This window comes from Chaetomium fimeti (assembly GCF_033439085.1).
Source record: "Chaetomium fimeti strain CBS 168.71 chromosome Unknown B0H64scaffold_2, whole genome shotgun sequence".
Lineage (NCBI taxonomy): Eukaryota > Fungi > Ascomycota > Sordariomycetes > Sordariales > Chaetomiaceae > Chaetomium > Chaetomium fimeti.
The window spans coordinates 2,140,843-2,166,873 of NW_026944330.1; the positions used below are offsets into that span (position 1 = coordinate 2,140,843).

A 26,031-nucleotide genomic window follows, 5' to 3' on the forward strand; every position below is an offset into this window, starting at 1 on the left:
ACCCTGGAACCATTCTTGGTCCTTTTCATTTTCCATTCTTCTCTATTCCACCTTACCGACAAAACCACAGACATGTCTCTCTTCGGTTCCATCCCAGCGCTAACAACACGAACCGGCACACGACTGAATAAATACATTGTCAGAGTTGGGTATTTTCCCCTCAAATACGCTAACACACTACCAGCCATCTAAAATATCCGCCCGGCGCAGTGAAAAACAATCAAAGCCCAACCGATTAATCCTCCCCTCCTCCCTCCACCATCTCTTTCCTCTGTCCCAACACCCCCTCAATGCTGCAAAACAACCGGCTTCCCCCTCTCCCACCCCCTAACCCCCTCCCTAATATTAACCCAATACCGCAACCGCACCGCCTCCTCCTTCGCGGCCGCCACGTCCCCCTTCTCCAGCGCCTCCCCCAGCCGCGCCTCGCACTCGTCGATGCGCGCCTCGTTGGCGAGCCGCACCTCCTCCAGATCCGCCTCGCTGTCGGCCTCCTCGATCACCTCGCGCGCCTCCAGCACCGTCATCAGGAGCTCCGGGTCCGGCGCCGCCTGCGCGCCGGCCTCGTCGCCCTCGAGGTCCACGCCGTGCTGCTCGCGCAGGAGGTACTGCGCGCGGAGGAGCGGCGAGGAGAGGGTTTTGTAGGCGGCGTTGATCTGGGCGGATGTGGCTTCGGCGTGGAGGCGGGCGGCGGATTTGGTGTTGTTTCCTGTGGTTTGGGGGGAGGTGGAGGACGGGGTTTGGGAGGCCGAGTGGTGGAAGTCGGGGTGGGAGGCGGCTTGTAGGCGGAGGAACTCGGTGCGCAGGGCGCGGAGGTCGATGGGGAATTTGCCTGTGGGCGGCGGGCCGTCGGGGAGGGTCTCGGGGAAGAGGGCGTAGTACGTCGGGATGCTGGATGGTGGGGTTGAGGAGGTGGTTTCTGTCTTTGAAGAGGCTGAGGTTGAGCTGTAGCGGGCTTGTGTTGGGATGGACCAGCGTTGGGCGGTTGTCCTCTGGACGGGTGGTGTCGCCGCGGTTTGGAGGGTTCGTTGCGCGGCTCTCGGTGCTACCATGCTCCGGGATGATAATGTCGCTCTCGCCTCCCGACGACAGGCGGCGCAGAGGTAAGTGGCAGCGCGGCCGCCGGAGCCGGAGAACAGAGATGCTCTCATTTTGTGCAGGAAGCCGCGGTGTTATAAAGAGCGGCGCTCGGATCGTTCTGGAACTGCGGGGTTGTTCGATGCTAGTAAGTATACGATATGTGTGGTTGTAGAGTTCAGACGACGGTGTCAGTGCTGATTCAAAGTGTTGCGGGAAGAAAATAGAAGCTGCAGAGGCAAGCAAAGAAAATGACGTCGGTCTCGATCGGTCTCCACCGCGAATTCCCCGATAAAGCCGGCGGCCGAGGATATGTTACCCTAACCCTCAATCTCGAATTCAGGAGTTACAAGTACTTTGTAAACCAAGCTGCCCCCTTGGATGTCTGAGTGATGCCCTCCAAGATTCATGCCGTCGTCATTAAGATAATATACGAACAATTACAGTATTACAATACACCCTCACCCACTATATCCAATATCCAAGGTCATAACATCATATCCCCCCCTTACGTGAGCACCAGCGCTCTCCACCGCCCCCTCTCCTGATGCCCCCAGCGCTCCTTATCCTTCTTGTCCACCACCACGCCACTAAACGTATTCCACCTGCCCACACACCCCTCCCTCCTCCCCTTATTCCCGCCACCCGCCCCCTCCACATCACTCTCCCCATCCCGATCCACCCCACCCCCACCGCCCCTCCTCCTCGACTTCTTCCCCCCTTTCCCACCATCCCCCCCATCCCCATCACCAGATAACAAACCAACCATCTCCCCCCCATCCTCCCTAACCAAATCCTCCACCGCCACCACCCCGCCCCCCTCATCCGACGCACCACACCCCACATCCGCCGCCAATACATACCGCACGCGGGACTCGACGCGCCCCAGAAAGGCGCCCACGGCGAACGACTCCACGACCACCCCGCGCTCGTCGGCCACGCGCACCGCGTAGCGCGGCACCCGGCGCGCCGCTTCCAGGCGTGTCTGGGCGGCGAGGCGCGCGCGCACCAGGTTGCTGTTGGCGCGGGGGATGAGGGCGTCCGCGGGTGGGAACATGGGGCTTTCGGGGGGGGTGTTGGTGTTGAGGTTGGGTTTGGTGCCGTTGCTGCTGCCGGGGCGGAAGTTGATGATGCCTCCGCCGTTGTTGCTGGTGCTGCCGCCGGTGCGGGTCGAGCTGAAGCTGGAGTTGTTGCGCGTGTGGCTCCAGGGGAGGGCGCTGCCGCGGCCGCCGGTGGGAGTGGTGGTGGTGGTGGTGGTGGTGGTGGTGGGGTTTTGGTAGCGGTCTGCGGGGTGGTCGATGCGCTCGCGGGGCATGCAGAGGGATTGGAAGAGGCCTTCTGGGTCGTTGGGGGTGCACAGGGATCGGAGGGCGGGGAACCCTCCCGCGGATATGCTGCGCGAGAGGATGCCGTCGGCGGGGGTGCTGGTGTCGGGGAGGTAGGGGATGTCCCAGTGGAGTTTGCGGATGGATTGGGAGGCGAGGTAGGGGAAGAGCATGATGAATTCGTCGGGCGGCATTTCGGGGGCGAAGGTCTGGACGATGGTGAAGGTTTGGAGGGCGGTGAGGTAGGAGAAGATGCGGGCGATGGCTGGAAGTGACTCGACGTTCATGTGGAGTAGGGTGAGGGTTTGGATCGAGGCGCTGGTTCGTCGTGTTGCGAGTGAGGAGAGGCCTGCTGTTGTCACGCCGGTACAGTAGCTCAGAGATAGCGTTTTGAGGGGTGGGAGCGCGAGAAGGTGGGTATCGTTGAATGTCGTGGGTGGTAGGTGTGAGAGGTACAGGTTCTGCAACGACGGCAGCGACCGAATCGTACATTCCAGCAAGTTGGCAGGACTCAACGCTGCCCCTGGCTGGCAGTGAACAACAAGCGTGGTTAGTTGCCTCCAGTTTGCGTGGAACCCCATATACAGCTGCGACTCCTGCGGCTGTAGATCTGCTGGACCCCACCGATCGTTGTGCGCAGGCGACCGCGTCCTCAGCTGGCGTTGCTGCACCGAGGGCTCCAGGATCCAGTTCATATCCTTCAACTTCGTCCGGGTCGATAACGCCTGGAACACCCTCTGGAAGGAGTGGTCATATGTCGGATAATACCCGACCAGCCGTTCCAGGTTCGGACACGCCATCACCACCGACGCGACCAGATCGTTGTACGCGATGGCCCCAACCGAAAGCGGCCGCGCCGGCGGCTTCAGCGAACGCACGATTACCGCGATATGCGCGTTCGCCCTCAGCGTCCGGCGCAGCAGCACCAGCCTCGACCCGTACGTCGTCTTGGTCCGCTTCTTCATAGCCGGCCCCTCGTGTCCCACCAGGTGGACGTGCTGGTACAACGCCTCGCGGGCGTACTTGACAAACTTGCGGGCGCTGACGGCGACCGCGCAGCAGTCGCGCATCCAGCACGTCGCGCAGCTGCTGCTCCCCGGCTCCAGGTGCAGCTTGCGCAGCTCGCCCAGGATCAGCTCCAGCACCTCGCCCGGCAGCGCCGCGAAGAGCTCCCCGGGCTGTGCCTTCCGCCGCTGCTTGATGGGCGCGGGCCGCTGCCAGGGGTAGTTCTGGCCCGCGGCGCCGCCGTTCTGGGTCTGCCACGTCACGGGCCCGCCGCCGGAGCCCCGGGGGCTGTAGGAGTCGACGCTCGTCTGGCTGCTGGTTACGGAGGCGGCGCGCACGCGGCCGTCGAAGCTGCTGTCGTGGCCGGACACGACGCTGCTGGTGACGGAGCTGGTGCTGCCGTTGGAGAGGCGCCGGGGTGTGTTGTACCCGCCGGGGCGCTCCGGCCCCGGTAACGGGCCGTCCGGGTGGGCCGTCGGCATGTGGATCATCGGGGCGTGCCCCGTTTCGGGTCCGGTAGGCCCCGGCTGCGAGCCCGTCATTTGCTGCATCCGAGTGCTCGCCCGCTGCGTCCGGAGCACGAATTCTTGCTCCGTGGGGTACATGGCCAATGGGCCGTCGAAGCGGGACCGTGGTGGGCGGAGGGTGGGAGGCGCAGCAGTTGGTTTGAGACCCGGGGACGGGCCGGCAGAAGAAGGATTTCGAGAACGCGCTGGGGGCGGCTTTAACAGCTCGTCATCGTCGTTATTAATAGTGTACCACCGAAGGACTGCCGAGGCGGAGAAGGTATGCCGGTGCTTGACCTTGTTGAAGAATGCTGGCGGAGGGCTGTGCAAGGCGGATATTCAACTTCCAGGTTAGCAACGAGCGTGGTTCCTCCTCTTGGTCTTGAACAAAAAAAGAAATAGGAGAAGCCAAGCTCTCTGAGTGATGGGGCGACGGGGGGGGGGCAAGTCGGGCTTTTTTAAAATGACATGCAGATCTCAGCCGCAAGTCGCGGCGGCAGACACTTAATGAACGTTGCAAGAAGATCGCGCTGGTTGCTCTTCTCTGTCTGGCCGGAGTTTGACTCGGCGGCCGGTTGGGGTACAGCCTGCAGCCTTGCAAGGCTCTTTGGTGTCGAGTCAAGCCGCCTTCTGCATGTGCTGCATCTCAAAGGGGAAATATTTCACGCACAATGCAGGAACGCGATGCACCGTGGCGCCTGCGCGCTTGCTTGAAGGTTCGGTTGGCCAAGGGGGGTGCTTCCTAACCGCTTTGGATGGGCTGCTGGGAGTGGTACGGAGATGGCGCCACGAACAGAAGGGTGGAAATGAAGCACTCGTCTGGCCTGCCTACCGATGGGGGGAGCTGATGGGTCTCTGCTCGGCAAACGTTTGTCTTCCTTGAAGAGCCCTTCCTCAGGGTCGTCGCCGGCAGCAAGCCGGCCGGTTAACAAGCATGGCGTTGCTTGGAAGCCCGATCTGCTTGTTGATCTTGGACATGTCGTGGGGAAAAGGGGCTCCCACATGGAGAATTTCCAGAGCCAAATGCAGCAATGACACCCCTGAACACCGGGGATCGGGCAGGGGGTGGGGCTTGGTGTCCAGTGGAAAAGGTCGCCAACGTTCCACCCACCCATCAGCCATCTCCAACTCGACAAATGGCGATACGACAACGGGTGAACTCGAGCCGATGTATGGAGTAAGGGAAATCGACAGGACGATTGGACATCGAAAATGGCGAGAGAAAAGGGGACTCACCGCGACCGAGATTTCCTATTTTCCTGAGGGCCATCCGAAGAACCCGCGACAGCAGGAGCAACGGCAGCGACCTTCTTCTCGTCAACCTTCTTCTTGGCTTCTGGAGGAGCGGCTGGGCGTGCTTTGGCGACCGAGGGCTCCGGTGCCTTCTTCCGAAGAAGGTTGACTTGCGTCACATCGGTTGCCGAAAGCGAGTTCCTCCTCCCGGTCACGAACTCTCGTAACGACGAGAGTGAGCTCTCACTATTCCGTCTTTTCCGACTGCTCCATGGCCAGGGGGATGACTTTTGCGGCGGCGGAGGGGAACTGCTTGTCTGATTCGCCATGACGCCTGTGGTTGGTCACCGCCGGCTTCATTCGAAATTGATGGGAGCTGAACCGAGTCGGCGGACGAAGCCTTTCTTTTCCCCAGCGGATTCCGGTGGGCGCCACAATGCGGTCGGCCGCAGGTTATTGACAGGCCGGAGAGCGGAACCTCAGCCGTCCATCCTCCGATCGATGTCTTGGTGATTGCGCCGTGCCCCGCTTCGATATCAAGTTTTGGTCGAGTTGAGAGTTGCTGCTGGGTGGCTCGGGTGGATGCGAATGTGCAAAAAAGTTGCAAAACAATCCATCAGCCGGGCCAAGCCTGCTTTTTGAGACCCGGGCGCCAACAACCCCACCGCTTGCCTCTCTCCGGGCGGCTTTGTTTCTTGGATTCTGACCCGGCTCGGCCAATTCTCGCCTTCACCAACCACGTCTCGATATCAGGAAGTCGATAATGCTGCGAGGAGGGGGGTAGGTATTTGGGTCGGTTACACGCTCCTGCGCCGGCCGTGTCGAGACTCAATTGCGCGCTCGTCGTTGAGCCTGCTGATTGGAATACAACGTTGAATTGTCATGCGCGACGGCATGGAAGGTCCCGTCGGTACCGGTCAGTGCCAGTGGTCACCCCGCTCTCAGGACGCAGCAACCATCCAACACGATCTCGATCGCAAACCCCGAGAGGGGAGGGGAGAATACGCATGAAAAGGAGCTGGGCAATGGCAGGCTTAAGTGTCACCTCCCCAATTGCCATCGAGAGCGAAAACTTCGGCTTGCCACGCCATCCCGTCTGTCCCGCAGGCCTGCATCGCCGGGCCGCGAAAGCGAGACATCATGTTTGGCTGGCGAGCCGACAGCTGTGTTGTCCAATGCTCCACCGAGGCGGCGGCGATCAACACTGTGATGCCGTTTGGTGTCTCGCGTCGAAGAACGCCCTCCAATCGGGCCAACAAGCCACGCGAGAACCCCCCTCGAATATGCTGCGCGGGGGTCCAAATGGCGGGGCATGATGCCCGCAGAGCTGAAAATTTAAAAAGGCAGGTCTCACACTTCCTGGTGCTCGCCCGAGGCGCTTGCTCTCGAAACGAACAGCCCGTTTCTCGGCGTCTCGTATCCAACAGTTTAGCCTTGCCGAATGGAAACGCTAATGCACGCCGTCTTGCGAACGTTACTTGTGTTTTTTGGCAGTTTTATTGCCGCAATTGCATGTCAAACTTGATGACCTACCATTGCTCAAACCAACTTGAACATTTCCCCCTTGATTGCATCATATCAGAGTATAGGATGATAGAGGTAAATCCTAGTTGGGGTAATTGCATTCCGGACCGGATAGTGGCAGCGAGCGATGTAATGCTACTATTGTACCTTGGTTATGGCTGTTGTTATTAGGTATGAATAGGCACCTCGCCTCGCTACCCGTTGTGTTGCTGTTGCCAGGTAAGAGCGTGGCTGCCCGGAGATTGTGGATGTCGGTCACGACGGGAAACAATTTAAATACGGGGAATTCCTTCTAGCTACACGACGAGTGCTGAAGACCGAAAGAAAAACAAGCTGTAAGCCGTGCCAATTTTGATCCGTGGATATATCATGGATCTCGTCGCCCCCCAAGTCCTATATCACACCGATCAGTCCATGATCTTGAGTCTTCCTTTGCATTGATAGAGAGCTGTCTGGTGCCTAATATCATATGACTATACCATCCCCAGGCTTCCAAACCGAGGTAAACTCCAGACCAAAGACATATTGACACCCGCTAACTCTCCAGTCTCTATCTGGTAGTCAAAGCAACTCAGCAAATTTGGTTCCCTAGGAGAGATGATGCCTCTCGTACGAAGAAACGCTAGAGAAGCTGCATCTATACGTATTCTCCCACTTTGTTCAATGCGGGTTCTCCACCGACACACTAAGCTGTTACTTACATAGGTACTCAGATCAGGCTAGTGGTAGTCCCGAGCCATGTATGAGAGAAAAGGGCAACCTAGAGAGTGCAATAGGGTATTTGGGCCCTGCCGTGTAGGGTTTGATGCAACAACACTAGCAATATCTCTCATGATTCGAGTACCCAGGGACGATGTTTAAAAGAATCTCAATGATGAAACATAGAGGGTTGTCTAGATGCGGAATAACTCGACTACTCAAGGACTTACATCGCCATAGCTACCTGTAGTACTCCAATCAGTTTCTGGCTACCTATTACAGGGTCCAAATTTCCATATGCCGTGCAAGCGTCGTTGCCGAAGAACGCCGTCAATCACTGTGTAACGTCGTACACAATTCGTGGCTTGCCACCTATTGAGAAGCTGAAACCATAGATCTTCATTGCGTCGGGAGAACAGGAGAGAGTGTTACGGGGCCCAGCGGGTGAGGAGAAGATGCAGGACAACTGGGCCAGTATCCGCTTCTTGTGTGCAGGCGGCGTCAAAATATTGCAGAGACGATCAGGGGTAAGATATGAAAAGGTCCCGGTGGAAACAGGTTGAAACGGTAACACTCATATCCAAAAGCTACGCTGGTCATGGCAACACCTACTCAGTACCTTAACAGAAGCCATCCCGATAACAGGAGGACACAAGATACAAGATCGTTTCACCGATGCCTGTTAGTACTAGCCTAAGGCAGCCCTTTAACAGCGACAAGAATAGAGACTCCGTACATTCACCGGCTACGATCTATTAGCAGAGCAACCACCCTACTGTCTTTCATCCATACCCTCCGCCCTGGAGCTCTTTTCAGATCTCTATGGGGCTGTCTTGTCGGAGCTGTGGGCTCGAGAAACCAACGGTAACTATGCTATTCTCCCAAGTACGACGCGATCTCTTAGCCGATGTCAAAACTATCCTCTCAGTGTCACTCATATTGATTCCCCGAGTTAGCCGTCACAACCGTTTGAAACTGGGCAAGGCTCCATCTTCTTCCGTTATGCTCAAGAAACACAACATGACTATTTACCGCAACACGCTGTCCATAAACGGCTGAGGTATAATGCCGTCCATATCTCGTAGCTCAAATCAGCACCTATGCTGGTAAATGTGATTACCAACCAGTCACGGTGTAGCGGCTAGTGCAGTGCAGTCTGTCTGAACGCAACACGGATTCCATGATGGCAAGTTTAACGCTGTAATACGCTGACCACTGCCACCGCAGGTACTCCTTAGTCCTTTTCTCTTTCAAATGTTAGGACTGTCGCGGTCGTCAAGGCCTAGAATTTGGAGCTGTAAGTGGTGCCATCTATCTAATCTGGTGCCGTATTACATACCATTATGACTTCCAATATGGCGAGGTACTGAATTGGTTTCACTATTGTCGTTGGATGAATGTAGTTGCACTGCTAGGTTGGCCGAGCTCACACGATTCATTCAAATGTATAAATATACGTATCAGGCCTGTGTCTTCTCCGCCGGAGAAGCGGATGTATCAGTCAACTTGAACGCTACCTAGCCGTGCTTATCATGTTTCTCTCTTTAAGACCGGCGGTTTCTGTTTCTTTTCAAAACACGCCCAGTCCTCGCATCTCACGGGTCTTGGGCTGAAACCTGTGGTTGAGGTCAGACGCTCGTTCAAACGGGGATGGAACTCCGCGTTGACTGCCATCTCGGACTTGGGGCATTTGTGGCATGTAAGTTAAGGCGCATTTAATCTACTCAGAGTCCTACTGATTATTCGATTACTCGAAAGAACAAGAATGGGGTTATGGAGGAATTAACGTGTAGGTAGCTAACTTAACGAGAAGACCCGTCATAACACCTTGTAACGGATACAAAGTCCTACTGGAAGTGTTCACTGGCATGTGAAGTTATTATTATCAGTTGGGTCACAGCTGAGAGCTCACCCAGTACTGCCTAGCTCACAGAAGGTTGACTTGATGCCCATATACATTTCAAAGTACAGGTCCCCATATACTCTCAGCTGAATACCTCTGATAACCCCCCCCCCCAACCCCCCCCCCCCCCCCCCCCCCCCCCGAATTTCAAAAGTTGCCTAAAAGTCTGATCATCAGTTCACGACATGCCCGGCATGGTCAGCGACCGCTAATCAAGATCGGCCCGTATTTTCGCCCTGAAAGTTCCCCGAGCATGATTAATTGCTCCGTCAGGAGCATTATCTCAAGGGTCATGGGATCGTGATGGTGGTGGATAGGTCTTATCCCTGAGACGAAACCGTAGCGGAAGATCGCACCCTTGGTCCATGTCGTTGGTTGGAGTGGGGGGCAACAATTGACTCTGTGCTTGGGCATCGCCGTCATCCTCCGCGCTCCCAATCCGTCATCCAAGCCCGGAGGCCCTGGGCTAGCGGCGGAACTGGGTGGGGAGGGCACTGCCGTCACGTTGAGAGATGACGGTTCGAGTCCATTTAACTGGATGAAACTGTGATGACGGGCGAGAAGCTTGTTTCTTGGCGATGTCTCTTGGCCGTTCAGGGAACAGGACAGGGGTCCGCTGCCGGATCGCCGAAGGGACGAAAGCAGCCCCCGCAACGTATCATTGGAGGTTCAACCCTTGCGTGGGAACAACGGTCAGATAGTGTCGAGTTTCTCGCTTTGCGGCTTCGGGGACAGAGCATCACGGCGGAATGGAGTGGCGGAACGCTGAGACTCGGAACCCGGTTCACGTTGGTTGCACCGGGGCGATGAGACCCAAACATGTTAGTGAACATTGACAGATCTTTATGTAGCTTCTGTCATGCGTCTGGTGGCCGACCTGGTTTGAGGTGGCCGAGAGCCGAAATAACGTGGCCCGGGAACCCTCGGGAATACCGCCGGCGGGCACAAACATCAAACCATGCTTCGAGGCCGTTGTTTCTGGCAGAGTCCGAACCCCAGCCGTTGACATGTGGAGTCAGTGGGGCTACGAGTCTAATTATCTTTGTTGGAAACGGACAACTCGGACTCTCGGTGTTTCTGACCGACGCCTAGTCTGAAAAGAAAGAAAAAAACCTGAGAGAAATTGGGGACGGGTGGGCCGACGGAAACAGTTGAGAATGGCGGTGACATGGATAAGGCCTCATCAAAAGCCATCCGGACGAAGCATCAGAAATGGGCGAGAGGCTCAACGACGAGAGGAGGTGGGAGGGTGGGAGAGAGGAACGGTTTGCTGACCCTTGTTGGTTTAAAACACCCAAGCTGTGAAGTCTGCTCGGCCAAGAAGCGCGGGGGTGTTTTGTATGGATGGTTTGGTTTATGCGGGAGAGCTTCCTCGAAACCTCAGGCAGGCAGGTATTGTGCGCAGGACGGGCCGTTCCTTCCCTCCCATGACGATGGTGCCACTTTCGAAATCCGAGGCCTTTTCCTGCTGTTTTCGGACGCGACCTTGTTTCATTCTTTCCTGCTCCTGCAGACTCCAGCCTGTCTCGGTGCTTCCGTCCCGGAAGGGGCCTGTGGGGGGCTCCACAGACCCCCGATGGGGCCCGAATCTTCGTCCCAAAACGAGGGTCGCTTCCATTTGCAGCTTCACCTCCTTCTCTTTCCCCATCCCCCGTTTCCTCCTGTTGCAATTACTCCACACAAGTCGCGCAGCAAGCACGCAACCGCGACGATCGACGTCGCATGTTGGGGGCTTCAACTGGCTCGATGCTGCGTCTGCATGCGCTGCGACGTTGTATCTCAGCCTATGGCCGACCTTGACGTGCTTGACTTGTTCCTCCAGGGCCAGCGCGGGGGACCCCCAGCCGCTTGTCGCACCCCGGAAGCCGTCCAACTCGAGCTGTCATGCCCGCGCCCGGCATACGGGACCGGGGGTTGCGGGCCATGGACCGGGGCACCGTGACGACCCAAGCCTGGTACGGCAGGCGACGTCCAATGATGAGCGTCCAGGTCCCAAGCAAATGCCAGTGAGTGTTGCACTCGGCCGAGGACATGACGAACACGCACGGGCTGGTGCATCGCGGCTCTGTTCTGCAGCATGTGAGGGCTGCATTGTGCAGGAGGCTGATCGGCACGGCGGCACATATCGGGACGCCGACTCGACTCCCAACCAAATCGTCATGTCAGCGCATCGATTTCTGAGTCCCTTCGTGGACCTCGCCGGCCCGGTGCCGTGGGGGTCATATGACAACACAGCGCCTGCCCGTTAACCGCTCTGTTTATCGGCAAAAGTGAGGATGGAGACGAAGGGCTCAAAATAGCACGCGCCTGCGAGGTTGACTGTTGCAAGAATCCATATATTGGCGCCCTTCCATCCAGTATCGTGGTTAATAATCTCCACGATATAGACAGGCAGCGCCGGCATTTCCAATCCTCCGTGCGCAAGAGCTTGCGCGGGATTCAGCGCCCCCCATTTAGGATACCAACGAGCGCGAAGGGGGGGCCGCGGTCAGATTGTCTATCATGCTGACAAAAAGTCCTGAGCACCGGGCCTTTCTCCGCAAGCCGACTTCACGCTCCGGTATGAGTGGGGACCCGTGTTTCGACATCGGGAGGGTCGTGGAGGATTCGCCGCGTGGGAATCCTCTTTTCACCTTGACCTGCCGATCGCATCTCCCGTTTGGGAAGTCCGGACCCCATGCTCAGCATTTCCGCGAATGACAAAGCTATCGAGGTGCTGTGGGAGATCCCCAGGAGTTACGAAGACTGTCACACCTTCAGTCCCGGCCGTTGCTTTTGACGGGAGGCCAAGGCCGCCCCGGAGTCTGGAACCAGCCTTCGCTCCGAATTAGCAGCAGCACGACCGAAGCCGGCCGTTATCGTCTTCTTGCAGTGTGCTCGACTTCATATCGAGGCGCCTGCGCACGTCCCCGAGCAAGCCCTGAACAAGAGCCCGTGCGCAATTAGGTTTCCGGGCGAGAGAGCCTCATGGCGCGGACTCGATGCACACAATCGTGGATGGATTAGCCTGATTGATCCCTCGCCGTGACGGGTAGAAGCGCCCCAGTCCAGTTGTGGTGCCGAGGGCTCGTTTCGTATGGATGTACATATGTACACATATACATCTCGTCCCTGGCAGGGGCCGCCGAACTGTCGACCCACCCGCCAGCCAATCGTTTCATCAAGGGCGTCCCAGATTCGGATCTTGCTTCCTGAGAAGCTGTGGCACGGCTGCATGAATGCATCGCGCCAGGTCCCTTGTGCTTGGACCTCGCGTCAAATCTTGGCTGCCAATATCGGAGCTGAGTCCTCGGCTTGGGGCTTGGGAGACCCAATTCGATTTTATGGCATTCCAAATCTCGACCGGGCAAGAGAAAAAAAATGACCAAGAGTGGTCGTCCCGATTAATCTCAGTTTGAAGGGTGGAGTCCTGTCGGATGCCCTCGCGGCCTCGGGTTGGGTTGGAGCTCAAAACTCGTTGAGCCCGTTGTCCGGGTTTCCAGCAGCTCCGTGCCATCGGCCGCCGGATTTTCGTTGAGCCTTCAACGCGCTTAGTATGCTGGCATCCGTGGCTGTGAGAATTGTCACCCTACCGGCCATTGATCGAGCACGATATCGTCGAGTCTGAAGTGAGGGTCGACTGATAATTCTTGGAACCCATTCGTGCAGCGCACCACGGAAACGGCGGTTGAGGATCGGCATCCCCACTGGAAAGCTGTCAGCTGGCTCTCCGACCCTATAACAACCGGGAGCTATTATCACATCAACGCCGGGTACCAAGAATCACTTGAACTTCGCAAGACCCGAGAGAGGGCCACCTTAATGCGAGCAATGCCACCAAGTACCGGATCATCGCTTACGGCGGCACGATTACGGGGCCTGAGATTTTCACGTTTCCCACTCCCGTCTGCGACGAATTTCATCAGCGTCAGTGCGCAGACCAAGGTGTGCTCCAGGGGACGTTGCTTGACACCACCCATCATTCGTCAATCGGAAGCCCAAGCTCCTTGCTACCCCCCCTGACTCTTGTTGCCTGCTCCCCTTCGCTACGAGAAGCATGCCCTTTTGCAACAAGTCCGCCGGGGCTCCGGCTATGATTTTCAGCAGCAAGACCAAGCACTCCAGACCGGTGAGGGCATGGCTAGAATTGCCATCCCAAACCGAGGCTTTTCCTTCGGCGCTGCCCTGACCCTCACCTCACCTCCGGGCCTCCGTGGCTTGCGCGCGTCTTTCTTCTTCCCTGGCACGTCACCCCACCACCCCACCACCCCACCACCTCCCCCCTTGCTCCAGGGGTTCCAACATTCGCGCGAGGGTCCAGGCGGGGGGGAGGACCGTTGGACTCGCCAATGCAAGGTCGCACCGATGAGGCGAGGGGCAGATTTACCTCGCAGCATGCACACGTTGTTTGGAGAGGGGTGCATGCTGCGAGGAAGGTCGGATGGGGGCGTGCCAGAAACTCGACCGTCAAGGTGCCCGCAAGTAGCTTTAACGACTGTGATAACGGTTTTTGAACTCAAATCGGTGGTGCTTGTTGGACCTGTTGGGCGTGGGCTCGCTCGCCAAACAAGAGCCCGTCTGCGGGAGCTATCCGTACCGGCCAGACGGGGCTGCACATACCGCCCAACCCGTCGGCGGGCTCTCCCATTTCTTCTCCCTGGCTTTTTTGCTGGGGCCGGGCTACGTGGGAGAAAAAAGAGAGTATTCGCACACACACCGTCCAGGCACAGAGCTTACAGCCGAGAAAGTGCTTTTCTTTGCGCCCCACCTCATCCATCCGGCGATCCAGGATCAAGGCCAGTGCGGCATGCCCTGGCTCGGTGTCGACCACGGTCTCTTTGGTACTCAACTTGTCCTTGGCCGGAATGATGTGTCCGCGACTCCTCCCTCATCATGGCGACATTTGTAGTTCTCAGACACTGCGCGTCTCTCGTTCCCTTTTTTTATGACAACCCCAGCCAAGGCGTGTGCTATATTTGCTCGAATAACCGCCCTCTACTTTCCCAACCCACCCCCCTCGTCTCCTCCGTTGACGTTTCTCACCCCGTCAGCCTTCTCTTGTATCGCGACTTCGTCCTCCCCTGCTCACTGTCCGCCGACACGTCACTCACCTTCCCAAAGATGACGGTCGCTCATGGGCCTAGTTCAAGCGCGTAAATGACAAAGATACCCTTCGCCCCGCAACCCAAAGCTCCTTGACCATACCTCTTTGTCCGCGCACCCCTCTACATTGCGACCAGCTCGCCGTTGGCGCCCTATCACAGCTCGCGTCATCTGACAGCTCTGATATTGACCTCCCCGTCCCGTTTCTCGTTTCCGGTCCGGCCGCCACAACAAACAGACCCGATGTTCACGGCAGGGGTCTATCTTATTGCGCATTGGGGATCTTTTTAGTTTCTCCTTGATCCACGCTTCGCCATCTTGCTTTTACTCCGACTGTCTCCATCCGGGTGGATCCATATCCAGTGACCCCATTCTCTGATATACCCCTTCCGCTTGGTCTTGTTGTTTATATAAGTCAGTGCGGCTTGCCGGATCCTCCCTTGCCCCTCGGCAGCATCAACCATCCCATCATCAACATCAGCTCATCGGTCTCCCCCGACATCCCGTCGTTGTATCCCAGGAGGATCCCGCCTTGCCAACCGCCCACCCGGCCCTGCTCCAACGTCTTCATTTATATCTATCTCTGTAGGTCCCCCCTTCTGGACTCACCATCATCATCCTCCGTCTTCAAAGACTAATACACAAGCACAGACACCTTTGCAACCAATACTACTTACTATCCCGTCTACTTCACACATTGGATAGTCTATCTATCCTCTAGTCACTCACCATGTGCGACTTCACCAAGAACTACTACATCTACACCTCGTGTGTCGACCCGGGCGCCCACTTCTTCCGCACCTCGGTCGACGGCAGCCGCAAGCGCTCTTGCCCCAATGGCCCGCATGAGCGCTACATCATGCTCCCGGGAGAGTGCCCCATATGCCATGGCGGCTGAAGGAGCCGACCCCAAGGACTCTTTCGCGCGGTGTGTGGGGTGAAACCAGGAAGTTGGCCGCCGGCCTGCTGTACGACCAACCGGACTGACTCTCTCCTCCTTTACAACCTCGCCCTGCTCAGGGCGGGGGGGGGGATCCTGGCCAAACACAACGGACGTCAGGGTCACGAATGGAGGGTGCGGACGGAGAGAGACTGAAACAACCACCAGTCAACCCACCCCCAAACTGGAATCAGCTGGATCGAATCGGTCATTCCCAACAGACGCGGAAACGGCAAACCACCAACCATCACACACACCATCTTCCACTTCTTCCGATCTCCATCAACCAAACCACCCCTGAACCGATTTCCGGAAAGCACTTACACCATTGTAATGAAGTCACGAAGCGAAAAATTAACGGCCGATTTCCCATCTTCGCATTTTTTTTTTCTTTGTTCCATGTTTTTCCCCCGAAACATCCGACAACATCAGGCGGCGTTTTCCCACCACCCCACCAACCACCAAGCATCTAGCAGTCATTACCAGCGCAGAGCAGCGAAAACGGATAATACCACGGAAACACCGGGCAGACTATCCTCTCTTTTCCTTGTCTTCTTTCTCCTTACCCAACCGGAACGGGCCGGAATGATACGTTGGATGGGGATGACTTGCATGTGTCTACGTATGTATGTATGTCTGTATGTATGTATGTAGTCCCGGGACAGACGGCAGGATGCGGGACGGAGGTTGAAAGACGGCTCAGGGTTTTGCTTAGCTGGGGGGGCGGGCGGGTGGTATGGGGCACATCCCGACACCGGCCTTGATGGGAAGGAGATGAGTCGTCACCTCGTCTAATGGAGGCACAGAAGGGGAGGGGGGCACGTGGTGGTTGGATTGGAGCAGTGCTCGGTAGGCTGGGAATGTGTGTGTGTGTGTGTATGCGTTGGCCATAGGAGAAGAAACAAGTCATCTCGATCCATCTCCCTGCCTGTTGTGTGTGTCCCTGAAGAACACCGTTGATAGCCGTCCATTACGACATGATCGAGTCCGTCTTACGCTCAGGGGATGGGGTTGGTCGGTGTGCTGCCGCCCACCCATTCACCTCACTGCCAGACCCTCTTGGCTCGCTCTGCTCTCGTCAGTGTCTCGGGTACCTGCCTCCTCTGTCAAGGCGTCATCCTGTCGCCCACGCTTCCAGACGCGTCGACGTGCATTAGGGCCTGGGCCAAGGCTGCATGGAATACCGGCGAAGTGTGACGGGGAAATGTCAATCCTGTGAGATCCCGACATACTTCCGCAGCTGCCGTCCGCTGGCTGGTCGGTGGCGCGCGTTTACAGGTGCGAGTCACGGCAGGAGTGTGGTGGCTCGGGGCCGTTGTCATGGTGAAGGCGGCTGGCTAGGGACTCATCATGGTTCTAACGAACCCCTTGATTCGACGAGATCTCGGCCTTAGTCACCGGAACGAGAGCCGAGTGAGCATGCTTCTCATACTCCCAAGGGCAAAGATCGGTGCTTCATTAGGGAATAGGGTGTGTGGACTGTCCAGGAGGCAAGTGAGCCCCCCGTCCCGAGTGTGGCAACGAAGGTCCACACCCGCCATGCACGTCTCTCTGTTGAGAGGTCCGAGTCCTGGAGGCTGGGCCACTTATTGCATGTCGTAAGCCCGCAATCCGGGCTAGGGGGGCCCAAGTAGACACTCACTTGAGTGCCCCATGATCAGGTTTCCCCATGGGTGGGATGTGGTTGATTGGTGGGGGCGAGGTGGTCTTAGTCTTGCTCGTCATCTCGGAGACGTCAATCCGCAGGCGACATAACGTCTGACCGCAGGTTGAGGCCTCGTTTGTTGGCAAGGCTCGTCAGTTGGCCGGGTCTAATATCGCCGTAGATTGTGTCTGGCCTCCTCTGTGGTCAGCGGCTCGGCGGCAGTCCAGTCAGAAACTGCCAACACGGCGTAATCATTGACCAATCTGTGCCATCACGGAAACGGTTGACTTATCGGTCCATGCGCGAGCAACCAAAACTCACAGTGGCGTGGTTCAACGCCGCCATGGGGTGGGAAGCGGTACGAAGGCATGCAGGAAAGGGGGAGGGTGTGAAGGGCTTCCGCTCCGCCCCTCGGCCAGCGGGGCCGACCCGAGAAGGGACGGATGGACCAACAACATGGATCAGACGCATCAGTGATGGCACCATGATGAGCTGGCAGTGCTATCCGACCCCCCACGGTAGACCGGGTCCCGGCGGCAGCAGCCAGCTCGGCCTAGGAAGAGCTAAGGGCATGAGCAGGAGGGAGTATAGCGGGACCAGACTATAGCCTAGCGCCGACGCCCACGTTCCCCTCACGCCCTGCTCCTCCCTCCCTTTCCCCTCATGATGACAGAACGGCAGCCACAGGGTTTGCGTTAACGCTGTGGAGCTGGCCTCAGGATCTTGGCCGGCTGCTGGTCGCCGCTTCTGGATAGGGCGTAGATATAAGCCGGGCGCTCGACACACGCCGTGAGCGTACGTCGTAGAAACGGACGTTGTTCTCGGCTGGACTCATAGTTCGTAGGCTCGTTTCCCATGGGGTGCATGAAAAACATCTGCACGTCATCTCGAAACGGCAATGACTAGTGGGTGTCGTGCAGGGTGCTGCGCTCTGAAATCAACACCTGGTAGGGGATTTGCGCGATAATGGCGATCCCGTTCGGAGAGACCAGGAATTATCCCGCCGCGGAGAGAACTGGGATGTGTCCGCAAAGCCCTTGGAGCTAAGGGGAGAGTCGGCGTTTGTTTCGTTCCTGTGGCGACTAACAGGGCTCAAACAAAATTGTGTGCTCTGGTTTCACACCGGTTTTCCCTCCTGGCAAAAGCGAGGCCCGGCTTCCCACCCCCCGAGGTTGGCGACGCAGAGGCTGACCCATTCACACCCACTCGCGGCCGCTTTCCGGACAGGATAGGCAGGGTAAAAATGGGCAGCTAGGGTCGGGGGAAGACAGGACCACGCCGGTTGCGACGCTCAGGGAGGGCAGCAGACGCGCTGAGGATGATTGACCACCAACACAGCCCGGATATCCGCTTCGTTGCCGCACGGGATAGCAAGCATAAACGGCTATCGGGCTGATTGAACTGTGAGGGTTGATGCGCGACTCGCCGGCGGACCGGGGCGTGGGTATCATGGGCTGAAAATGGGACTAGCCGCGGGGAGCAAGCAAGGTCCTGTCTGGGACCCAGGCTCGAGCACGGACGTGGCCCGGAGACCGTCCGAAGCTGGTGCAGAGAGATTAGCGAAGGGCGCTTGTTCCTCTGTCCGGGATGTACCATTGGACAGGGGATTTGAGGTCGATCTGGATGAATCGGATGGGTACCAGGCATCTGCACACGCGGACACGCAGGCTTTGTTTCCGGTGATGGTAACCGATCTGGTTGGCAGCCGTCTGGACGCAGCCCATGCCGTTGAAGTTGACGAAATTGAGTCCCTTCCCCCACACGGGTAGTGAGGGATTTCGGCCTGTAGCTAAATCCATTGTTGACAATCCTCTGGTTCCCCAAGCGATCGAGATGAGGCGAAGTCGGACCGCGTCGAGAGGAGTGAGTGCCTGAATAGAGGAGCCCTGCTCTTTGTCATAGCTCTCAATGCGCGCAGGGCCCGCCAACGGCTATCAAAAGGGGTTTAATGACAGATTCCGTTTCCACCCCCCGCTTGACAAGACGGTAGCGGTCGCAGAAATGGAAGACCGCATAGCCAAGTCGGAAGCATTGACCCTCGGTGCCTGAGAGAGCAGGTCGATCATTGAGACAAGCACTCCTGTCCGAATTGGGAAAGGCGCAGTCGACGTCACGGACCCCGCGCTGCCGGTCCGGGCCCTGGGGCGGGCTTGGCGTACGAGTGCGTGGGGCCGTCCGTTTCGAGGGTCCGCAAGCCGATCCGGTCCAATGTTGGCGTGCTGGCGTCTCTCAAAAAACTTGGGATGAGCATCTAGGGGGGCCCGTCCCTTCGTATTTGCGCTGGTGCATTCTTTGTAAAGGTGGCGTAGGAAGCCAAAGGGAATGCAAGGAGAGTTGCTGCCATGTCCGAATTCTCTCCCCGGGGGAGGACTGTCTGGCTCGAGCTGGGGGGGTCGAGGCCCCGCGCCATCCACAAACTAACGGAGCATGCCGAAGAAGAAACGGCCCCGCGAGCTCATCATCGGCCGTGGGTTCCGAGCCGAGTCTGGCGCCGGCTCTATCCGTACCGTTAGCGGGACATGAAGATTCGGAGGGCTGGTCACCTGCCCAGCGTGGCTTAGCCTGTGTACATACCACCGCGCAAGTGGACGCCGTGGTTGGGGCGAGCGATGAGTGTCAACCCCTGTTGGGGAGTATTCAGGGCGGCCTTCCTGGAAGACAGATTCCAGTTGCGGTCGTGACGGGAGAGACGGGGGGCTGCCGCCTCTGGTGCCCGGGAGCCCGAACAACGTCGAACCATGTCGCGCCGGGTACGGGCAGGAGGGGCGTGCAGGATTCCCGCGTTCCTGGGTCTGAATGTTGTGCGAGTTGTCTGTGCTGAAAGTCGATACGATTTCGCCCGAACGCGTTTCGCCGATTCGGGCGTTATTCGTCTGCGCCTCCGCGCGTCTTTTTGGGGCTTGTATCGGATTTGCGCCAGCGCGATGCCATTGGTGTTGATTTGTGTTGAGTTTTCAAGTTTAAGTTCCTCGTGAAAGCCTGTTGGTTGGATTGGAATGTTTTGTTTTGGGAAGGACCAGTGGCCGGACACCCGGGGAAATGAGGGCTCACAGTGTGCTAGACTCATTGCCACTGTAGGTACCTCGTTACTCTTTTGGTCTCGGGCTCCCTCAAAAGCTCACAGTGACAACCAGGTATGTTGCATTCATGTGACAAAAGGATTGACGAAGTTATACGAAGGCGCCCATTGAAGCTCGCGAGGATGAATCCACGAAAGAAAAAAGACGAAACATGCGGGCAGTGCTTGGACTCATGTCGTTAGGTATAAGGCGTTCCTGGTGGGTTTCGACGGAAGTAGATAAGAGCACAGCTAAATGCCTAACCACCGACCTAGGTAGGTAACTGAGTTTTAGTACACGGCAACTTGAGTTCTTGAGACTCTGAGCCAGCCAACTTCATGATGAGACCCCAATGGAAGTTCCTCACAACGATGGGAAGGAAGCCTTGGGGCTTCGAGTTCGTCCCTTCCTCTCAACAGAGCCAATCCCCGTTTGCCTCAACCGAGCACCACCAATCAGGGATCGATGTTTATGCACCCCAGACCCACACACAGTTTGAACGTTATGGCTTGGCGCTGGCTTCAGCATGTTAACTCAACTCCAGGCAACACTCGGATTTTACACACGAGTACCTAACATTGCAGTTTTCATCCGACTCGACAATGCCCGGGCTTCACAGCGTGGAAGGCGGCAACCCTTTTCGCTTCAGTTTTCCCATCCATAACTGAAAATAATACCGCCAATGGAGTTAGAGTCCTACATTGCGGCGGGGTGCCTGGCTCTGGACAAGGCCGACTCGCGACTGTCCGATGACGGGATTTGGTCGCTCATTGAACCAGGGCAATGGTATCACTTTGGCCGATTTGGAAATCCAGTGGAAAATGGAATCGAAAGTGAAGATGGCCATTTCGGCCGGGATCCATGCTCCAGGTTTCTAGAGATGGAAATCCAGCATCAGCTCATATCCTCCAGATGTCTTTTACCCTTCGCCGACTTGCTGCGAAACCGCTGGATTCACATGAGCGTCACTACTTCGACCGGACATATCATTATTCGCGTCTACCTTCTGCCAGATGATGTTGGAAACCGCACCATACCCCGTCGGAGTCCGTCTCTGCTGAAGGCGAGGCTGAGCCTCCTAGCACAGTTGGACTTCTCAAAAAGTACCTGGGAAGGACAATTGATGGGAAACCCGTCTCAGAGCCCGCCAAGATTTGGAGATCCGGAGACAACAACCGAATCGCAAGGCGGCGAGGGCCAATCTTTGCTACAGATGTTCAACAGCATACCGTCTCCTCAGCCGGACCCGGAGGCTATTCCCGACTATGACGCCCGGGATGCCGCATACACGCTGATAAACAGCAAAGTGCCGGGCCTTTTGACCACCCTCTATGCATACCAACGCCGGTCTGCAGCCTTGATGCTTCAGAGGGAGTCCCAGAGGCAGAAGGTGCTGGATCCGCGTCTGATGAAGGTCGTCGATCAGCTGGGGAGGCCTTGGTACTACGACCCAATTACCGGCACCGGTCTGCGTGAACCCAGACACTACGACGGGCCTTGTGGTGGTATCCTTGCCGAAGAAATGGGCGCAGGAAAGACTCTCATTTGCCTCTCCCTCATCCTGGCGACCAGGCATATCCCCTCCGCCGCGCCCGACCATTTGTGGACCGATGAGCCTATCGTCCGCCGTAAGGTTGGGAGCCTTGCTGATATGGCCGCGTCTTGCATTACTCGCCATTCGGTCCCCTGGAGAACGGTATTCGGTGCCCTCGAACCAGATGGGATCGACTACCCTCACTGTGTCGACGCAATTCGACGGAACCCCGCATTTTATCACCTCCCCCGAACAACCCGGACCCTTTATCGAGGAAGGCGAAACACGGTCCCATCCCCATCGATGAAGGTGCATCTGAGCCACACTTCCCTTGTGATTGTGCCTCCAAACCTGGTGCAGCAGTGGAAAGAAGAAATCGCCAAGCACACGTCCGGTTTGGAAGTCTTGATTGTCGATAAGAAACAGCTGCTATTACCGCCAGTCGAGGAGCTCGTTGAATATGACATTATCTTATTCTCATCAACTTCCTTTGAGAAGTTGTTAGATGATGTCGGCGTCGACCCGGATGGCGCCAAGACCCTCAAGAGCCCTCTAACATCAATCCACTTCAAGCGGTGTATCGTTGACGAGGGCCACAGACTTGGCAACTCAACATTGGGGAGGAAGAGCAATCTACATCTGCTCATCGACCATCTGCAGATTTCGGCCAAGTGGATCGTTACTGGAACGCCATCCAAGGGGCTATTCGGGGTCAACGACACGCCCAGTCCGCACTCAGACGGCGGACGGCGGGCGGAGACTTCCCTGAACTTGGAGAAGGATGACCTGAAGCGCATTGGTTCAATCGCAATGTTTTACGTGCGCATGCAGCCCTGGGCAAATACGTTGATCGAGGGAGGAGATCTGCCAGCGGACTGGACCGTCTATGTTATGCAACCGCGCTCAGCTCAGAGTACCGGTCGTGCTGACTGTCTGAAGGCAACATTGGCGTCGCTAATCATCCGAAATCGCCTGTCTGACCTCGGCAATTTACTGCCATCCGTTGATGAGAAGGTCGTCTACCTCGACGGCTGCTTCCAAGATCGATTGGCGCTCAACTTATTTTCCATGATGATCATTTTCAACGCCGTCCAGTCACAGAGAACAGACCGAGATTACTTTTTTCATCCACGACAGCGGAAGTCGCTACTCGAACTCGTGTACAACCTTAGACAGGCGAGTTTCTTTGGGGGCTCGTTCTTCTCGCCTGACCAGATCCAGAAAGCTATAGCGACTGCCGAAACTTTCCTGGAAGAAGGCAAGGTTCAAATCAGCGCCGAAGACGAGTCTCTCTTGCGCGATGCCATTAATCTCGGACGGCTGGCTGTGGAGAACAACATCAAGCGATGTGCCAATTTATTCCGCGAAGTCCCACTGTACGTCCAAAACTTCCCCTGGAACGCAGGCCGAGAGTGGTCTCTTGATCTGCAAGAGGGAGACCCCGTATGCACAGACTCGCGCATGGTAGCTGCCCTCCAAAGATTTCTCCACCCCTTGATTGATGCCCCAGCATCATTGCAATTTATGTTCGAAACCGGACGATTCGCCGCGCGCGGCTGGGAGGAACGATTAAAGGGAATCGAGGAGCAAGGCCCGGGGGCTGAAGAGAGTCCATCGAGGACGCTTGCTGGAAACACACCGCTCGGCCAAGATAGCAACTCTTCAAGTAAACGGCGCTCTTCCATTTTGGCCAAGGGATTGCCGGGAACGGAAACACACGTCACTTCGGGCCTCGAAGACCATGGGACAGGCATCGCCGCGCCGCTCGCCCAGACCCAACTCGTCTCGACGGCTTCCGCAAAGCTTTCCTACTTGATCGACCAGGTCGTAAAGTACCAGGCATCGGAACAGATTATCATTTTCTACGAGAACGACAATGTGGCATACTATCTTGCCGGCGTTCTTGAGATAGTGGGTTCCCATATTTCCCGTTACCAGCCTTAGGTTTGCTAACCCGGCACCTCCAGCTTCAAATCCAGCACCTGATTTACGCCAAAGGCCTGACCCCGGGGCGGAGGGCGCAGTACGCCACAACCTTCAACCACAATCCAAAGTTCCGGTAAGGCCAAGTCTCCTCCCCCCCTCGCATTACCGTCCCCTCCCGTCCCCTATTCCCCACCTTCTACTCCCTCTCCCTTTCCTACCCCCCGTCCCCCCATCCCCAAAACCCACCCAAAACTAACCCCCTCCCCATCACATAGCGTCCTCCTCATGGACATGACCCAAGCCGCCTTCGGCCTGGACATGCAATCCGCCTCGCGCATCTACTTCCTCAGTCCCGTGCTCAACCCACAAGTCGAAGCCCAAGCCATCGGCCGCGCCCGGCGCATCAGCCAGCGCCGGCCCGTCGCTGTCGAAACCCTCGTCCTGCGCGGCAGCGTCGAGGAGGTCGTCGTGCGCCGCCGCGGCGAAATGTCCCGCGCCGAGGTCGCGCGCTGTCGCTCGATTCTGGATGATCGGCCGATCTATGAGTGGGTTTTGAATGCGAGGATTTTGGGGATGGGGGATGATGGAGGGGGGGAGATGGCGCGGTTGGAGAGGCCGTTGAAGGTTTTTGGGACGGCGGCGGGTGGGGGGTTGAGTCACCCCGATCAGGATTTGGTTGGGGTGGGGGGGTTGGTGTTGGAGGGTGGGAGGGGGGATGGGGTGGCGGTGTCCGTGTCGGAGGGGGAGAGGAAGAGGAGGTCTCCTCCGGGTGGGGGTGGTACTCTGTTGGAGGTGGGCACGCCGGTGTCGGATGGTGGTGGTGTTCCGAAGAAGAAGAGGGTTCGTGTGCGGTTTGCTGAGCCGGGTGATGAAGAGGAGGGGTGAGCTCTTGCGGGTGTTGGGGTTGGTGATATGATGTTTCCCGTTTTGAGGTTGCTTAGTGTGTGAAGAGGCACTGCGTTTGTGTAAGTCTAACATATACGAAACATGAACAGTTGACCTTAGACTAAGTATCACGAACCAAAGGGCGATTCGTCAAACAGTTCGAACTGCCATTATGTGGAGCGTTGCCTCGGGACGCGGACATAGTTGGCGCTCCTAGAACCAAAAGGCTTTTATGAATACATCACGACATTTAAGAGGCCGAGGCGGGGCTCGGGGTTGTTCTTGGGGGGCTTCGGGTTCTTCTTGGGGGACCCGGGCTTCTTCTTGAGGGGCTCGGGGTTGTTCCCGGGGGGGTCGGGGTTCTTCTTGGGGGGCTCGAGGTTCTTCTTGGGGGGCTCGGGGTTCTTCTTGAGGGGGTGGGGCCGGAGGTTTATCGGGCTTGCGGTGGGAGTGACGCTTGCGGCCCCGGTGGCGGCGGCAAGAGGCGGTGCTACGCTGTGCGTGCGCGGGAGGACGCACAGACGCAGGGTGGACGGCGGCGGCCACAGGGAGGCCGTGTGTGGCGCAAAGACCGGCGTCGGCGAGGATGGCAATGTACGCGGTGTAGTGAGCTCGCGGGGTGGCAGCGCTGTCGGCGGCGTAGAGGATTGCGAGGGTTGTGGCAGCAGGAATGGCACTAGAGGAAACCATATTGTAATATTTGATATGTTTGCGTCTAGAGAAAAACGACCTCGGAGCTGGAGGGACTTGGAATATATAGCCCTGGGCGGGATGCTCGGACCCTCTGAGTGACTCCCATGTTCATGTCGCCACTCTACGCGTCTAAATCCCTTTAGGTCAAAGCCTTTCGGCCACACGCTGGTATTCGTCAGGTTTTGTCCGAGGTCTGAACGTGTGATGAGACGTGACGATGATGTAATAAGACGCGGAATGGTAATAACGAAAGCGGCTTGCGTAAGGGAGCTCGGCCTCTGATTTACCGTATGCGTCAGAACACAGTCACATATTGGGTTTGCCACTATTATTTGACTAAATTATTACGGGTGACTAGTGGCATTATTCTGCGACTACTTATCGAGGGCTCGAATGCTTAACCCAGGCACCTCTCTAATGCCCAAGCAGTAAGGACCTTATCTAGGTAACTAGAAACCTAGGTACCTATTTAGTAGCCGAGTCCACGGATACGTACCCAAGTCTTGCACTTAAATGATCCTTACTCGGTAGCAGTCAATGGCAAAGTAGTTTGATTATTATTCCGTCTTGTCCGGGCATATACCTGGCATGCAAAGGGAGCGGAACGAGCATTACACTTGAGTCAATGCGTGTAGCCATGGTTTCTGGTGTCTCTACCATTTATGCTCCTTCCTTAGCACCTGCATAACAACAAATGCCAGACTTGTTAAAATGGGATGTATGGGAGAAGGTGGTCGAGATAAAGCCCATGCTCCTTCCTCAGCTCTGAAGGGCTCCACATTACTGACAGTGCGATGCAACATTCGGCACGGGCCGCAAACTACCCCACTTAAATAAACCTCGTCCGATTCCCCCACAAAACTCAGCCCTACGAGTCTTGGGCTGCCATTGGGTAGCCGTTTCAGCCTGTCAGCCTGTCTCGGCCTTGAAGACGAGAAGAAACAAAGAGAAAGCTTCTAGAAGATGGGGGGAAACTGCTTCTCCCTGTCACGGTT

General features: G+C 57.0%; 5 protein-coding genes across 5 annotated transcripts; 3 read left to right on the forward strand and 2 right to left on the reverse strand.

The window, feature by feature from the left end:
* Position 1: 1 nt before the first annotated feature.
* Positions 2–1,291, reverse strand: B0H64DRAFT_386302 (HSCB C-terminal oligomerization domain-containing protein). Its single transcript, XM_062803129.1, has one exon. The coding sequence runs from the start codon at positions 1,149–1,151 to the stop codon at positions 288–290; it is 864 nt and encodes a 287-aa protein (XP_062662340.1). The 5' UTR covers positions 1,152–1,291; the 3' UTR covers positions 2–287.
* A 294-nt stretch (positions 1,292–1,585) lies between these two features.
* On the reverse strand, positions 1,586–3,949 carry B0H64DRAFT_318620 (uncharacterized protein; the record flags this gene model as incomplete). Its single annotated transcript, XM_062800396.1, has 1 exon — positions 1,586–3,949. The coding sequence occupies one exon, from the start codon at positions 3,947–3,949 to the stop codon at positions 1,586–1,588; it is 2,364 nt and encodes a 787-aa protein (XP_062662341.1).
* Positions 3,950–4,603: 654 nt separating this feature from the next.
* On the forward strand, positions 4,604–5,394 carry B0H64DRAFT_83474 (uncharacterized protein). Its single transcript, XM_062808844.1, has one exon. It carries the CDS (start codon positions 4,848–4,850, stop codon positions 5,313–5,315), a length of 468 nt encoding a protein of 155 aa, XP_062662342.1. The 5' UTR covers positions 4,604–4,847; the 3' UTR covers positions 5,316–5,394.
* A 5,094-nt stretch (positions 5,395–10,488) lies between these two features.
* Positions 10,489–11,648, forward strand: B0H64DRAFT_83489 (uncharacterized protein). The gene has a single exon (XM_062808845.1). The coding sequence runs from the start codon at positions 10,613–10,615 to the stop codon at positions 11,519–11,521; it is 909 nt and encodes a 302-aa protein (XP_062662343.1). The 5' UTR covers positions 10,489–10,612; the 3' UTR covers positions 11,522–11,648.
* Positions 11,649–20,680: 9,032 nt separating this feature from the next.
* B0H64DRAFT_318173 (P-loop containing nucleoside triphosphate hydrolase protein) lies at positions 20,681–24,343 on the forward strand (the record flags this gene model as incomplete). The annotated part of the gene is made up of 3 exons (XM_062800376.1): positions 20,681–23,443; positions 23,500–23,591; positions 23,734–24,343. The coding sequence occupies 3 exons, from the start codon at positions 20,681–20,683 to the stop codon at positions 24,341–24,343; spliced, it is 3,465 nt and encodes a 1,154-aa protein (XP_062662344.1).
* Positions 24,344–26,031: the final 1,688 nt, after the last annotated feature.

Excerpts from the sequence above, each read along its gene's own strand:
- B0H64DRAFT_386302 (XM_062803129.1), bottom strand. The coding sequence starts at position 1,151 with ATGAGAGCATCTCTGTTCTCCGGCTCCGGCGGCCGCGCTGCCACTTAC.
- B0H64DRAFT_83474 (XM_062808844.1), top strand. The coding sequence starts at position 4,848 with ATGGCGTTGCTTGGAAGCCCGATCTGCTTGTTGATCTTGGACATGTCG.
- B0H64DRAFT_83489 (XM_062808845.1), top strand. The coding sequence starts at position 10,613 with ATGGATGGTTTGGTTTATGCGGGAGAGCTTCCTCGAAACCTCAGGCAG.